The 16,454-nt window shown below is 39.0% G+C and overlaps 1 protein-coding gene across 1 annotated transcript; it reads right to left on the bottom strand.

Moving 5' to 3' along the window:
• Window positions 1-9,248: 9,248 nt before the first annotated feature.
• ADAD1 (adenosine deaminase domain containing 1 (testis-specific)) lies at window positions 9,249-15,787 on the bottom strand (the record flags this gene model as incomplete). Its single annotated transcript, XM_009084274.1, is given in 10 exon segments — window positions 9,249-9,362; window positions 9,984-10,116; window positions 10,257-10,494; window positions 11,848-12,074; window positions 13,229-13,399; window positions 13,560-13,683; window positions 13,830-13,955; window positions 14,435-14,497; window positions 15,035-15,202; window positions 15,629-15,787. Coding segments are annotated over 10 exon segments (1,523 nt in total), but the record flags the coding sequence as incomplete, so codon positions are not given.
• Window positions 15,788-16,454: the final 667 nt, after the last annotated feature.

Raw genomic sequence — 16,454 nt, 5'->3', positions numbered from 1 at the left:
ATTCCTGCTCTGATTACACGATTAGAAGATGTAGGTTTCCACATGTAGTTTTATACACAATGGCAAGCGAAGGAGTTACCCCTCCCAAGTCCTGCACATCTGGAATGCTACAAAACTTCAAGGCACGGCAGTGTGCAAGCCCAGACTGTGTTCCAGACAGCTTCAGCAGTTGAATTCACTGTGCAAAAGGACTTACTTCACACAACATCAGAGACTGCTGGGCAGCAGGGGGAGTATTTGGCTCCTAACTACACTCAAAATGAAGGAAGCCACGAATTTTAAACATTGCCCATCACATTCGAAAGGCATCAGCCAACAGACCCCTGAAGTAGAAAAGAAAGACAATTTAGCAATACTATGCAAGAGCTGAGTGTCAAGCGACTGTTTACTCTCAGCACTGATCCACACCACAACACGCAGTGGGTTAGGTATCAGGAAGAAAATCTGTAAACATTTTAGGGTGGTGTGTTTTCATTGTAAGCTGGAGAAAAATGAACATTGCACACAAGTCAAAAAGAACAGTATTAAGATGCCCAGCAATAGGAAAAATAGGGTTCAACGTCCCAAACCAAGGAATTCTGCTGGTCATAAATCTTTCAAATTTGATGGTACAAAGACCAACTTAAGCACCTAAGCTGACACTGTCTTTGCAATAGATAACAGGTAAAACCACCTTCAGACAGGAAGCCAACTTTCTTCCTGTTATTTAATCAACAATTGCTAACATAAGGCTTCTTTCTCCTTCACTTAAATAATGCCCCAGGATTTGTGAAAGGATAAGACACATACAGATAAACACAGACTGATTAAACAACACATCTGTAGAAGAGCATTTTGTGTGGCAGTAGTATATTCTATGGCATGTTCTATGGGGGAGTGGGACAGCACATGAGGGAAAAAGTGTTTCATGCAGAAAGCTCAAAGAGACTGCCAAAAGTGAGTGTGGGCTTCTCTTACACCAGTGAATGTAGGTAAAATCCCTCTTGCTTGATAAAAATTCCAAAGTGTCATCAGGGGAGGAAAAACAAAAGTAATGATTCTTGCCATACAGGTAGAAGGTATGAAAAAATGTGTAATCAAACCTTTTCTACATGACGCCCCCAACTTTTTCCCCCCTAGAAAGAAGAGTATAAATACACTAAAGAGCTTAATGACAACTTATCAGCTCTCATCATATATCAGAACTCTAACCAGCACACAGATAACACTGACACCATGTGCAAAGGACTGATCTTTAGCTGTATTTCAGCTGTAATTCTGATGACTGCAGCTTATGGAGCACCTCTAGCAACTAAAGAGCAACTCCTTACCTCTTTAATAAGCGATTTAAAAATCCTGGAAAAAAGCAAGGATGTAAGTGGTGATTTTCTTTTATGCTAAGATTCTTTTCTATTTGTTTTTTCTCTGTTTTTACAAAAACCTAACTTTTTCTCCCCCTTCTCTACAGAAGATTTATGTTGACCTTTACACACCAAATGATAAGCAGGTGAGTTTAAATTATGTGTTTTCAGAAGGATCCCTATGATATAGCTGCTTTAAAATGAGGCTTTATTGAGTTACACCAAAACATTTAGCTTAGCAGAAGGGCAGATGTAAAACACAAATCTGAGCAGGTTGAAGTCAGTTGAGTGCAATTACTAAAACAAACTTATGCTATTGATTTTTGTTCTCGAACATTAACAGGCTGATAAGCAATGTTATCTCATTGCTCTGGGCAGCACATAACACAGAATAAATCCTCCCTATTCCTCCGGCTTAATACGTAGTTGAATGCACAGGAGAAAAAGTGTTTTATGAATTATTGCAGGAGCCAATACTGTTGTACTAAGACTAACACAAGGACAACATTGAGAAACAGGCTTACAGGTAAGATGAAATAAAGCAATATCTAGATGAAATTGCTCATATTTTATCTAAACTAGAGCCACTAGTAGGTTCTGTTTAAGACATTGTAAGTCTTGTATCTTCCCCTAAAGGATGCAACTCAGTTATGTTCTGCCTAATCCTTCTCAGGAACAAAACCTTACCAAGCCCTTCTGGATACATAAGCTAAATACCATGTTTTATGGCACAGAGTTAATACCTAAAATTTAGTTCCACAAGAATACTCTCACTGTGGTCACTCCTTTGTGAGAAATTGCACAGCAGAGTGCAGAGAGTGTTCTAAGTGCTGCTTTACTACAGACTACTTATCACTGACAGGTTGCTGATTTGTACTGCTTTTCATTCAGTATGCAAACAGACCAAAACCCATGCATTATGTATTATTTGGAAGTAGTTAAAATCTTTACAGAAGTTATCTGTTAACCACTTTGAACCTCCAGCTACATTTTTAATCCAGAAGAATTCTCACTTAACAGTAATTTTGTTTCAGTAAAGATTTAAAGTCAGATTCTGCAACCACTTCCTTATCTGAGTCACTTTTCTCATATGCTGGTAAGATCTAGATGCAACTATCTCAGAGCTCCAATGCTTAAATGCAAATGTTTGAGGCTGATTAGTAACATATTGTCACTGAGTGCCTGAAATAACTTTACACATCACTCTTACAAGCTATTTATCACATCCAAAAGCCAGATCTGATGCAGACATTAGCGCAACCCAAGTGCATTAACTGAAGATGCCTCTAAGAAAGGCCACTATAAAACTGACAGGGGCTCTGACTATTAACCTGCTTGTTAAGACATGATTTCTAGATGACAAGGAGTAAGGCTTGATTTAGGAACAAATACTATAACTCTGTGTTCCTGAGAGATATTCCAGTGCTCTGAGTGTCCTGTAGATCACTCACCTTTTAAAAGCTACAATACTCTACCAAAGAGCTAAGGCCACATCTAACATCTTACACTAAGAATTTAAGGAGAACAAACTATATGTTGTAGAAAACAAACAGCTCAATTCCCAAGGATAAAAACAATGGGTAATTCGGATTTTTAAAAACTGAATCAGTTACCCTCAAGAAACAAGTTACATACCTAACAATTTTGCTGACTGTTTCAGGAATGCAGTTCAAGAACTCTACAGTGTTACCAGACAGAAATTACCATCTTGGAGAATGAAATTGAAGATGAGGATGCCAGACACGCCTTGCGGAATATTTACAAGAATCTCAAGGGTCTTATGGTAGGCAAAGTTTTACAAATGTTAAAATAAATAAATAAGATAAAAGTGCTTCAGCATTACTAAAAAAATCATGCCAGAATCTGCATCTATGTGTCAAAGTCTGTGTGTTATCAGCTCTTGAGAACACAGGATTTCATATAAAAATATCCTAATGTTAACTCTATGACAACATCTATTTGCATGGTTAGCCAGGGCAGTAAAACAGATTTGAGCCCTCCTAGTTATACCAGCCAACATTTAACAAAACATGATGTTTATTCTCTTTACTGAATCATGCTATGCTGGCAAAAACTTGCTTTTAGGTGCTTAACCATTATTTGTACATCTATAGCTTAAAAAACTGTGCCATAAATTTATGACTGTAAAGGACCCAACAAGGAATGGAGTTCACCTGGACACACTACTAAAACAAACTCCATGGCTAAGAGATCCTTGTACCATCCTTGTACAATCCTCCTCAGGTTGTAAATATTAGGGGTTCTTTTTGCTTAAAAGAAAAAAAATAGCATACAGAAGTTGATGTGTTATTGCTAAAATTACCTAGCAAGAGAGGTGTCACAAATCAATAAAAATATTTGGATTGCAGGACAAAAATCCCACAGGAACTGGATGCAAGATCTGTGAAGCTCACGACAAGAAAGAGTTTCCTGAATTTCACCAAGAACTGAGCAGCTTTCTGCAGTCTATGCTAAAGGGAATCAGATAACCACATTTATTTTCACTGCTACATTATTTATTTGTATTTAATTACAACTAATTTATATATGCTGCCCTGTGGCATACAACTAGCTCACTGTCCATTTTGGGACTAATGTATGTTCCTAGTGTGGCTGATAAGACAGTTTGTTTTAAGATCATACTTGATCCTTCCTGTAAGCCCTAGGGGCTCAAAATATTCTTTGGAAAACTAATTAATTCTTTGTCAATAAACTGAGATAACTATTTATTGAAAAAAAACCTAATTATAGATTATATTTAATAAATTTCAGTAACATAAAAATCATGTGTAGAGTCTTCTTTTTTAAATGATATTGTCCTTAAAAAACCCCAATGAAGCATTTACCAGCATGTAAGTGTGCACGTACCAGTCTCAAAGCAAGATACCTGCAGATATCCTTTATAAAGCAATAGAAAATACCCATTAATTCTGGCATACAGCACAATTGGTACAAGTGATAGTATCAAGTTGCTTCCCAAAAAAAGAGAAACCTCAAAGCTTTTAGTTTTGTGAGCTGTACTACTTAGCTACACAAGCTTTCTGCAGGACACGTTTTTCTCATTGGTGTAAGCAAAACAAGTAGCTCTCAAAACCTTCAGAGACAGGAGAACATGATGAAAACTGTAACACACCTGAAAAAATAACTGTGCAGGTAACTGAGGTCTCTGAACACTTGCACAACCAATTCCTTCCAGCAACAACTGATATAAAATTGATGATTAATTAACATACAGATGCATGTGAACACATGCTGCCTTGAGCATCCACAAAAATCTTCCTGTGGAACCTCAGAAATGTGCTTACTCCAGATGAAGAAGGACTCAGACATGGTAAGTTTTATGCAGAAAAAAGATAAGAGCATCTTTTACAGTCCAAAAGCCACAACTCAATGCTAACAGCACAGCCTATAAGTAAGCCAGTTACCAGCCTATCGTTTAGCCTTTGATGTGCTTTCCTGGTGGGTGTGGTATGGAGTACTTCACATTACATTTAAAACCAGAGTAACAATGGAAAAAGCAGCAGTTTCCTTGCATGCTGTAAAGAGAAAAAAGGCGTTAATGATAGCTTTCTGCCAAAACTGGGAAAATACTTACAGCACTGCTGTCTGTTGCTCTACTTATCTTCTCTTCCCACAGTGAAGGAGTGCTCTGTCCCCACCCACGAGGACTCAGAAAAGCAAAATATTGCCAGTCACCTCAGCCACAAACAAATAAGCTCCACCCTCTTCTCAAATCAGATGCTTTCCAAGTGACAGCCTGTAATAACAGAAACACCTGAACACAGCAGGACACAGACAAGAAAAGAGACATTTATTCATAAGATCTCTTTCCAGTCAAATCCCTGTAAATTCAGATTCCTCTTTACACATATTCCTTACTTAGCAAATTCTTAAAAGCAGCATAAAAGAATGAAAAAAAATCTCTCTTTTAAACAAAGTGAGACAGTATCTACAGACACAGAAAGCACTGAGCCTATGACAAAAAGAAAAACCAGTTCTAAAAACATCTGTAAGAACTGCCTGAACACTAGTGACTTCTGGCTAGTACTGCCACCTGTGGAGGCTAGAGTGCAGAATCTTGCACCACCACCCACAGTGAGTGACCACAACAATCAAACCGAGTGAGGCTGAGATCACCTAGCAGTGGCACTGACCTGCAGAGCCAAATCCAGAGACTCCTCTGAACACACCTGCTGGACCCCCCCATCAGGTCTGATTTAGTTGGAAGCTGATCCAAGAGGTGTTGACTTGCACTCTAGTGTTAAGTATTAGGGAAGGAATAGAAATATAGTTCAGTAATAAATGTACAGTTTATGATTTAAGACTAGTAATTAATAGATTTCCAGCTGTAAGAACATAATATAAGTCAGCTACAGTGGTGTGGGTTTAGATTATTATGTCACCCCCTTCAGTCACTGGGTCACTTGGTGAACATTATAGCTTTTGGAATCAATTGCATGTAAAGCCTCTAATCTACCGCAAAAATCTGCACCCCGAAGTAACAGCATCCCACAAAGTTCCAGTCTCAGGCCAGACGTTTGTCTGCATTGCAGCCCCAGCTCTCAGCAACCTCAGAGGGTGCAGGAGCAGTTTTCTTTGAACACAGTTCTGCTAGTAATTGACACTCCTTCAGCATTTCCTTAAGCACAGGAACCCTCAACTTGGACAAGTTGGTAAAACTTAGCCTGTGGTCAAACCATGCAGCTGGGCATCCCATGTGGAATAACCAAGACAGCTTCTAAACAGTAAGTGTTGAGTAAGGTAGGAACAGCCAAATACTTCAGAAAGCAGGAAATGATGGCAAAGAGATACTCACCCATGCATTCATAAGGAAAGCAGGAGCTGTAGCTAACAATTTCACAGCCACAGTGTGAAAATACATACACATTTTTTTGCTTTTGGTGTGCACAAACTGCTTTGGAGTAGGGCTGCAATGTTCTGAGACAGCTGCAGGTTTACAGTCAAGCAAAGCAGAGGCTTGGGCTGTCCAGGCCCTAGTTCTGGGGATTGACACATTACTTTAGCACAGCAGCCATGCTCTCCTGTGGATTTCCCAAACATTTTCAGGCTGGCACTTGCCCTCCCATGCAGATCTCCAAAAAGCACTTCAAGACATCTTTTCAGAGAAATACTTGCATAAAGAATTGTGATGCATACAGGTACCTGAGTCATGAGGAAGTTGCTTGTGTTGCACATGGCTGTAGTAGTTTTTGTCTCAGATTTACAGGTCACTATAGCTAAGTTCGTGTACTTAAACAGTAGCTGCATGATCAGCTCTTGTATTTGCCCAAGCTTTAAGAGATGTCTTTAAAAGAAAAATGTTATATTAAAAGCATCTGAAAATGCATAGCAAGGTGAACTTTACTATATATGCCTTTCCCTGTAAGTTGTAAACAAACCTCTGCAGAACCCCTTGCAATACTTACAAAAATCATTTCCTTGAGCTTTCTTCTCCTGCTTGATCACACAGCTTAGGTATAAAATTAAAATGCATGACATGTGCCATGACTGTGACAGTATGAAGTCTGCGACATGGTATGACATGACAAATGATGTGTGACATGATGTTATGCACATGACACCCATGTGATGTGACATGTGAGACATGTGCCACATGCAACACAAGATGCAAGACATGGACGTGATATGTGACACATGATCCATGTGGCATGGATGTCAGATTCAACAAGTAGGGCACGCTACATGTACATCACATTTGATGTGTGTCACTCATGACACTTGAGTCGTGTACAGGTGCAGCAGGTGCATCTGTATATGTATGTAAAGAATGAGTACACACACACACACACACCACCCCCACCACATACACATATGTACATTAATTTTCACCCCTGGACCTCAATTCTTCTCAAGCAGGGAGGGGAGAAGCTGAGCCCTCAACAGGAGGCTGCTGGTGCTGTTCATGCTCACATGTGTATGATGCATACCTCCTCTGTGTGCATGTACCTGTTGGGAATAAATCTTCAGCCTCATTACTGGAGCTGAAGCACTCCTTTCTGTCTCAAGCTTGTAGGATAATACGTTTTAAAATTACTGAAGCAGCTGAGGAAAAACCTGGACACAACACCTACCTGCTTCATTTACTAGCTCAGTGCATTCTGCATATGCTGTATCCATCTACAAGCACTGGATCCATACTGGTGTCAAATCAATTTCCCAAGCACACAGCTATCATGTCCAGGCCACCAGACCATTTTGACAACCAAACCTCTCTCTTCCTAAGAAGGCACCTAAGTTCCACACAAGTTTCAGTTTGCTGCTCAATTAAAAACACGGCTGAAGGACACAAAAAAAAGCTCAGTACTTGTACTTAAGGCTTCTACCTTAGCTACAGGAAGTAGCTTGGTGCTGATAGCTAAAGTCTAAGCCCAGAGTCCAGCAGTGTACAGAATGTGGGATGTTACACATACATCAGCTATGACATGTATGCCACTTGTAGCATGTATATGTAGGTATAGCAAACACTTGTCAAGGAAATTTATTGAACTTTTAACACTTCTGAAAAAAAGGCAACACTCCACTCCAGCCTGGAATACAATGGCCATTCTCAAGTATTCTTAGAAAGAAAACATTACCCAGAGCAAATGCCACAAAAAATCACGAACACCCTCCAAGTTAAGAAACACTAACAAAACAGACGAGCAGAGCAGCAAGAAGTCAAGGACTGAGTATTAACAAGTCACTGAGTTCAACAACTTGGAAAGAAGCACAAGATCATGCCCAGAAAAGATTCTACATAGTACACAGAAAACAAAACAGATTAAGGAAAAAAAATACCAGCAGGTATTTTTAGAATCCTCTAACGATAAGAAGCTGAAACATGACTACAACACTACACTATTACTGAAGTATGAAAACACTTCGTAACTTCAGAGTTTCCCACACTTGCCAGATTTACAAATATCAAGTAACATAATCCAAGTGTCTTATATAGCTAAAACATATCAGTATTTCACACCTCCACACAAAAGCCAAGTATGGCACTTTACAACATCCTTTTCAACACTATCACAATGCTACTATATTCTTATCAGAACTTACAAAGAAGCAACTTCCCTCTTGACAGGGAAACACTTGGCAGGTTACTATGCATGCAGACAATTTTCTGAGGACTGGTCAATACAGTGAAGTCTCTGTGGGTGGAGTCGTCCAACTCATTCACAAGTACTAACGTTGATGGTCTTTGGGGCAGTCCAGAAAAGCTGAAGAAACTGTGTTTCTAGTGACTTCTGTACCACATCACATTATTTTCTTATTCACAGCTTTGACACCTGTGAAATTCTTTAAACCCACCAGCAAAACCAGAGTGACTGTCACAAAAGAGCTGAGTAACAGTTGGTAAACCTCACATTTGAAAGAATACAGATTATTTTTTTAACTCTTATACAAGAAATGATATATAGTAAACTACAAACCACTTGGCAAATCCAGGCTGAACAAAACTCTTGATACAAATAGCAAAGGAAACCTACAGATAAAGTACAGATTGCCCTTTTTTTGTTTCTGGCATTCTCAGATTGAAAAGAAATCCAGCTTTTGCCAATTTTTCTTCTGTTCTAAAGTCAAGAAAAAGGCAGAGATCAATATGTAGCAACTATGAAACTATCAGGAATGAAATGTTAATAACTCCACGGGGTGGAGGGATGAGGGAGCACAAATGAGGTGGCATGGGAGGGCAAAGCAGAACACATTTAAAAGCTCTTGCATACTCCTTTGAGGAAACATCAACTTTTGGAAACTGCTGAACTGTTACAGATCATTTAATAATTGCATTTAAGCTGACAAGGAGCAGCTCTGTATTATTTTCTTGCTGCAAATATGAACCTACGGTTAAACATTTTAGTAATCAGAACTGCATTTTACTGAAACAGATCATCTGCCTCACAGTCAGTCACTGAACTGCTCAATATGTGGAGACTTCATAATCCAGGACCCATAACCGTGCTCCTCTAATTTTGTCTGCAGCAACGATTTAGCTTCTTGGTACAACTGAGATTCAATCTAAAAAAAAAAAAAAAAAGAGAAACCAACCAAAAAAAGGAAGACCTTGAATAATCTCAATAATTATGGCTACAGAGATCTGTGTCCTTTATATATAATAGGCATATAATTACATATTATAATATGTAATATTATTTGTATACATATGAATGTAGTATGCAGAAGCACAAACTTTGTAGAAAATAATACCTACAAATCTCACAGTTTTCTCAGCTGCTGACAGTGAGACAAAGTGTTATAGACTGAAAACATACTCCTTTTACATGTCTGGGCATTTAGTGGGGTGAGAAAACTGTTCTGTTAAGCATTATTTTTTCTCAGTGTCCTTTCAGTTTCAACAATATCTTGACACAAAAAATAAACACTCAGTATCATTCAATGCAAATCTAAACACATGACCAGTCAATGAACAAGTGATTTTGGTTTAAAGCAGTTTTTGAATCACTTAAGCAAAAAGACCTCTTGCACATTTTGACAGGAGGAAAGGAAGACAGCTACTTGAAACAAGCTGTTCAGGTAAAGCCTTCAGCAAAACAGCAAGTCACCCCTGGCTACCCACTAAGCTCTGAGAGTAGCCACTAGGAGAGCCCTTACTCCAACCCCCCTCCTTGCAGCACTCACCTTAGCTCCACGGTATGTTGCCATGTCGAGCAAATCACTGCGTCCTGCTTCCCTGGCGAGCGCCTTGAAGCGACTGAACATTGCTGCCTTGCAGAGGCGACTTGCCATGTAAGTGCCACTCTTGAATGGGGAGCTGCAGGCAGAGCGAGAAGAGAGCTATAAACTCAGCAGCAAATACATTACAGGTGTATTCCTTTGATCATTACTCCAATGAACCAGCACAAAACAATAAGGCTAACTGTTATTTCCAGCAAAATGAAGAAAAGTCCTAACCTTTCAGAGGTTCTTCCATTTACAACATTCACAACCTCCAGGGTTGCATCTGACAATGCCCAGTTCAAGCTAAGATTCCTCTGGTTTAAATCTGTTTCAACTGGATGTGCAGCTTTCACCAAGTAAATATGAGATCTGTTGACCACGTAAGGCATGGGAAGCTTTGATGTCAGTTCATCATCGAGACGCTGCTTTATAGTTATTTCTAGTCCTCTTGTATCCTTACAATTTCCATCTCCTATTAGACAGAACAGGATCAGTCACACATAAGTACATCAAATTTAAAAAGAAAGCTAAGAATGCAGATGTGTTATTCATTCATAGACTATACTTTATAATAGTAATTTTTCCACATAAAACTAACATTCGGAAAGATCAGCAGATCAGTTCCAATATTCAATTTGCAGAACAAGTGTGAAATCACGTTTTAATCTCCACAGTTATCATTACTTTCATTGAATGCCTTCTTTTTTGAACAGTTATTTTTCATCAACTCTTTAATGTTTCCTGCAGAAGACACCACCAAGCTATACCTCTGACAGTCCAGATTAGAAAATATGCTAGGGAGTTTGCTCACATTACTCCACATACAACAGCATTTCTGACTGCCTACTAAATAAATACACTTTGGCCAACTGCATCTCAAAGAAGGGTCAGAATTTCCATTATAAGGGCAACACATTATAGATTATTATGTTCACTTTGAATACTACTTAAATGAGCATATTGGAAGTTTTCCTATTGCTTTTAAGTGGCCCAACTTCCTCAAAATGAACCAGCAGACATTCACTACTTCTTGCACTTCAAAAACCTTGTTCTGGTTTAGAAAAGGAAAAGCTGCTCCATCTTCAATGCCTGGGAAACTCAGACACCTGTGTACTAAGTCTCATAATACAAATCCTGAGAGGAAGAAATGGCTGAAAACGTTCAGAATAACACTCATTAATGAATTTAATTCCATCACATAAATAAAAGCTACTGAAGTGAGTTGTGATAAACAGTATGGTCTGCCTGACTGCTACAACGTCCTGAGAATTCACTATCACCTTGGTATCCTTCAACAAACCATCTGTTTGCATAACAAAGACAAAGTGGGGCAGGGAGGGAGGCAAGGAGGGTGCAGAAAACTGAGACGGCATTTAACGTAACCAACACTTTCCAGAAGAGCTCCTAAGATACCCCAGGGTGTAACAGAGCATTTTCAGTTAAATCCTGGCAGGTTTTCCACCACTGCTCAATTCCACAGTTAAATGACTAACACTGTTACCTTAAAGTCACCATATATCTGACTTAAGAGTTAACACAGCATTTGTCACACTTGGTATTTCCTCAAGATAAAATGTGATTTGTTAGAAAACAATGCTGAATTTCTTCTGTTACTCCAATACATACTGAAGGAAGGGCTGGCAATGTGGCAAGCTAGAAGAAACCCACAATGACTGAGTTTTACATTAGGGCATCTCAAAGATGACAGGAAAAAATATATACACACTCAGCACCTTTTCAGAAAAACACTGTAATTCTTTTAAGAATCATCTTGGTTTAGGTGATGCTGTATAAAATGTAATCAAAGTAGAACAGGGGAACTTACCCACAAGAATATTCTTGATATACACTGGCTCAATGAAGTGACTCAACAATGCTCCCTGAACACCAACCACTTCCCATTTTGTCAGCTTGTCACTAGCTGACATGCTCTTCACTCTGACAGTTTTCGATGAACAACAAACAGCCAGGTAAATCCTGCCATCTATAGCAACATGGAGACTCAGGTCTTCACTGGCTTCATAAGCAGGTAGAGATTGTGGACTGAGATGTCTACAGTAAGACAAGAGAATAGATTCCAGTGAGAAAGCACTGTGATCAGAGATTACTGCAAAGTGGTATCTAATACGAGGAAAAAACCTATCATACATCAGGGCCTTACATTATATTCAATGTTTGTAACTTTTAGAAACACCAGATTCAGCTGCTTAAGTGCTCACAAAACTGAGATCAGTATTTAAATAGGAAACAGCAATTCAACCTAATCCTAGCCATCAGTCGTGCACGCATTAAAAAAGATCAATGCTGCCAAAAAGCATCACTTGGTGTCTACTTAAACTATGACAAAAGTTACTTGGAGGCTGTTCCTCTTGTGAAAAAGCAGCTGTCAAGTTATTAATATCCCTTCAAATATAACTTACACTGTGATTCTTCAAAATATTTAGAACAAGGGGAGGCAACGCATAAGGGAGACAAAATGGTGATTGTTCTGAAGCAAAACATAGTTTTTCCCCTTAACTAAAAGGGCAAGAAATTAAAGCCTAGAGCTTTGAGCTAACTCTCCAAGGTTGCAAGTTATGTGTCTTTTATGTATGGAAAAGTTATGGTGTGACATTATTCCCCTGTACTGATATAAGGGACACAAAACAACATTCATAAATTGGTAAAGCAGTGATTGATGCTGTTAAATGTCAAAACTACTCAAGCCCCCCCCCCCAACTTTCAGAAATTTAACAGAAATTAAAAGTGTAAAGCTAAGTACAGGAGTGTATTTGCCCCATCAAGTTTCTTTCATTATCTTTTATCTACACAGGAGCCTTTTCTTTCAATTCAAGGCCTTTTGTATGCTCATCTTGTGGTGCAAAGGATGACATTAAGTCATCACATCCACTTGCTCAGTGGTTAAATTAGTATTTATTAGTATTTTATTAGTGTCTTGGGAGGGGGGTTAACAGGTAATTAAACAGAACCTCATCCTGCAGCTACAACTCACAGAGAAATTTTTGTACCATCATGTTGAGCTTAATCTCATACATTTATCACTACTACCCTGTACATTACTGTTCCCAAAGCATGAAAACGAAAAAAAAATTAGAAGATTCCCCCATCTGAGAAATGTGTAACAATTTCCTCATTCACAATGTGTTTGTCACTGCAAACAAATTACTCTTCTACTAAAACATCTCTGAAAATACCACAGTACTTACAGCTCTGACTTCAACTGAGCAGTTCCTTTGGGCAGCTGGTTCATGTAGAGGGACAGAGTTGTATTTTGCTTTAGGGTAAGCAGCTTCGAGCCTGGGGCTGTGTAAAATATGGATCTCTCTGTCTTTGCTGGGTTTTTATCATAAAACAGCAAAAGATGTCTATACAAATACCTAAAAGAAAGTGCAATGGTAAATGTGAAGAACATTGCTTGGGTTACTAAACCATAGATATTCACATGACTTGAAAATAATCCAGAAGGTAAAACTCAAGTGCAAAAGTAAAGCTGGGAAGAAGTGGCTGCAAGGGAATGATTCGCAGCCACACTCTCACCGAAGCAGGGAGCGCCTGGCAGTGACAATGGCATGGCTGTCATGCACCACTCTGCCACACGGTTCCGAGAGCCGGCTGTAATTACAGTCTCCCGTTCCCAGAGCTACCACTTCATGCTGTCCACCTTTTCAAAAGAAAACACTTCGTTTTACGAGACTGTGGTGTGTTCACCTGGTCTGGCTGCGAGGTGCCCACACTCCCAAAGCTCTGTGGGAACACAACCAGTCCAGGTTTGCCACTCCCCACAACTCCCCCTCACTACAGACTTGCCTTTTTCAATGATGAAAGCAGCCAGAGAACTGCCACAGCCTTGGTACTCAGGGTGTTTGGCAATCAGGCTGTTAAATACTTCTTCAAGTGTTTGTGAAAACTTTTGATATACGTGCAGCTGTCCTCCTTCTAAATAAAACAGTAATAGCAACACACAAATGTGCAGGTAGGGGAAAAAAACAGACATGATCAACCATTTGCCAAATTATAAAGCCAAAACACATGCTACAACACACTCCTGGGACTCTGAAGTTTAAAACCAGTTCAAGAATACCTAAATACTTGATGCTTCTATTACTCATTTTAATCAACCAGGATATGGATCAAGTTTGATCACACTAGTTCAAGTGAGGACAGAAAGACTGTTTCCATCTGTCACTAGTTCACTTAAAGTCAAGGAATTTACTGAGGTTGTGGCTATTTGTAGAACCAATGGTCAATCTTCTACCTTAGTGACACTAATTCTTAGAGCATTCTTCAAAGAGATAATGCTTAAAACAACAGCAACAACAAAGGATTAAAATTTAAAAACAAAACGGATGAAAAAAGCACTTGCTGGATAGTTTGAATCAACAGAGAAAAACAAGATTGCTCCTTACCAATACAGGTCCTTGAAGCACAAGCAGAGATTGCTGGAGTATGAAGGCTGGCAGGAACACAGGGAAAATCTAAGAATTTAATAAATTTTACATTTGGATGGACATTTCTAATTTCCAAACATGTATCTCACGCTATTTCCAAGCAAAGTAAAGTTTCTTAATTATCTAAAAATTTTCTGTTCTGATTTTAAAGTCCTTGTAAGCTTGGAATTATTCCGGCAGCAAACCTTGAGAAAAGATAAGTATTATGGTAACTGAACTCTGCTCAAAGCAGTAACTCAGTGGGGAACTCCTTGAATCATAAAAATTCAAAACCACTTAAGAGGTACTTCATGGTGCTGCACCTAGTGAGTAGCAAATCAAGTAAAGCAGCAGCAAATAAATTCCTTGAGTATTCTTGGCCCTGTGCTACCAACTGATGCTGCTCCTAACAGACAAATGCCAAAGGAAAAACCCATTTTCAGAACCAAGTAACACATAGCGCTGCCCAAAGGATTAAAAACCCCTTACATAGGCCCTGAAGCTGAAGCATTTAATGAAACCACACACAGGTTTTGCATAGGAAACCATTAAGCCAAACTTTACCACTGTTGCTAGAGGATTTACCTGAATTTTCAGAAGGCTTTGCCCCTGGGTTCTCCAAGTTAAGTAGCTGAGCAAGAGCAAATTTAGCTGCATTCTTTTTGGATTCCTTCTTGGTACTTCCCAGCCCAATCTTGTAGGAAATATCATTTACCACAGCACAAAAGGCAAAATAAGGCCTTATGATATTGCCTTTAAAGACAGAAAAAAAGAAATAAAGCAGGCACAATTAGTGGGATTACCTTTTATCCATGGCTTTATGTCCTTATATTAATTCCAAGGACAAATACAAGACAAAAAGACAATTCTGGCAAAATACAACTCAAATCTTTCACTGCCACAGGAAATTTCGGCAGCTTTTGTTGCCTGTTCACAAAGTTCTGGCAGCAGCCATAATTCTATACCAAGTCACCTGATCAAATCCTGTAGCACTTCATCATGAGACACAGCTGTATAAGATAACACGATGGCAGCCAAAAAGTAACACAGGTGGAGGGTAATGCAAGCAACAGTAAAAAAATCCATCTGTATTTGTGCCACCAATACTAACTGCAGGAACCCAGATAATCTCCAGGATAAGTATGTAATTCTTTATCTAGGAAAAGAAGTGGTATTTACCTGCCAGACTAGTTTCCTTCAATTCAACTGACATGTGGTGCATTTGGGCAAACTGATGCAAGGCAGACACTGGGTGTATTATTCCCTGTTTATATCTTGCAGTCAACTCCTCCAGGCTCTTCTGTGAAGGAAGCACTGGTAATGGGGATGTGTGTGCTCCTTTAGAAAGAAAAGGTTCTTAAATGAAATGGAGAACTGAGCACACTCGCTGACAGTGTAAAGCTGTTCACAAGAAATGGTTTTTAGATGCTTCTTAGAAGAAAATAGAGCAAAATTTACTATAGAACACTATTGTTTTGCACTGAATCCATCAGTAACACCACCAAATGAAATGGGTGTACTTCCTCTTTTAAAAGCATAAAAGCTTTTACTTTGAGCAGCAAATCCAGTAAGCACTGAATATAGACTGCAAACAAATACAACCTATATCTCTCCTCTCCTCTCTTGGAAAATCAAAGCTCTTAATAGCAGATTGGAAACAGTGGAGCCTGTGGTTTTTCACACAAAACTATGCAGCACTGGAACTCAGCTGTAGGCACTACAGAAGTTTCAGCCACCACCAAACAGAATCATCAGCTTCACGGGTGTGACATACCCAGGCACAGGCATTTCCCAGCCAAGATGAACTAAAATCAATCCTTACTTTTAAGTCTCATAAGTAGGTGCCTTTACCTCAATGCAGCTATTCAAAATACATCCTAGAAGTGCAGTTAAAACCTTGCTCAATGATATCTGCTAAAACTCCCACAGCAGAACATTTCTAATTTCCAAACATGTATCTCACACTATTTCCAAGCAAAGTAAAGTTTCTTAATTATCTAAAACC

Source organism: Acanthisitta chloris, unplaced genomic scaffold, assembly GCF_000695815.1.
Source record: "Acanthisitta chloris isolate BGI_N310 unplaced genomic scaffold, ASM69581v1 scaffold3281, whole genome shotgun sequence".
NCBI lineage: Eukaryota > Metazoa > Chordata > Aves > Passeriformes > Acanthisittidae > Acanthisitta > Acanthisitta chloris.
The sequence above is the reverse complement of the archived record's forward strand: the minus strand, read 5'-3'. Positions and strand labels throughout refer to the sequence as shown.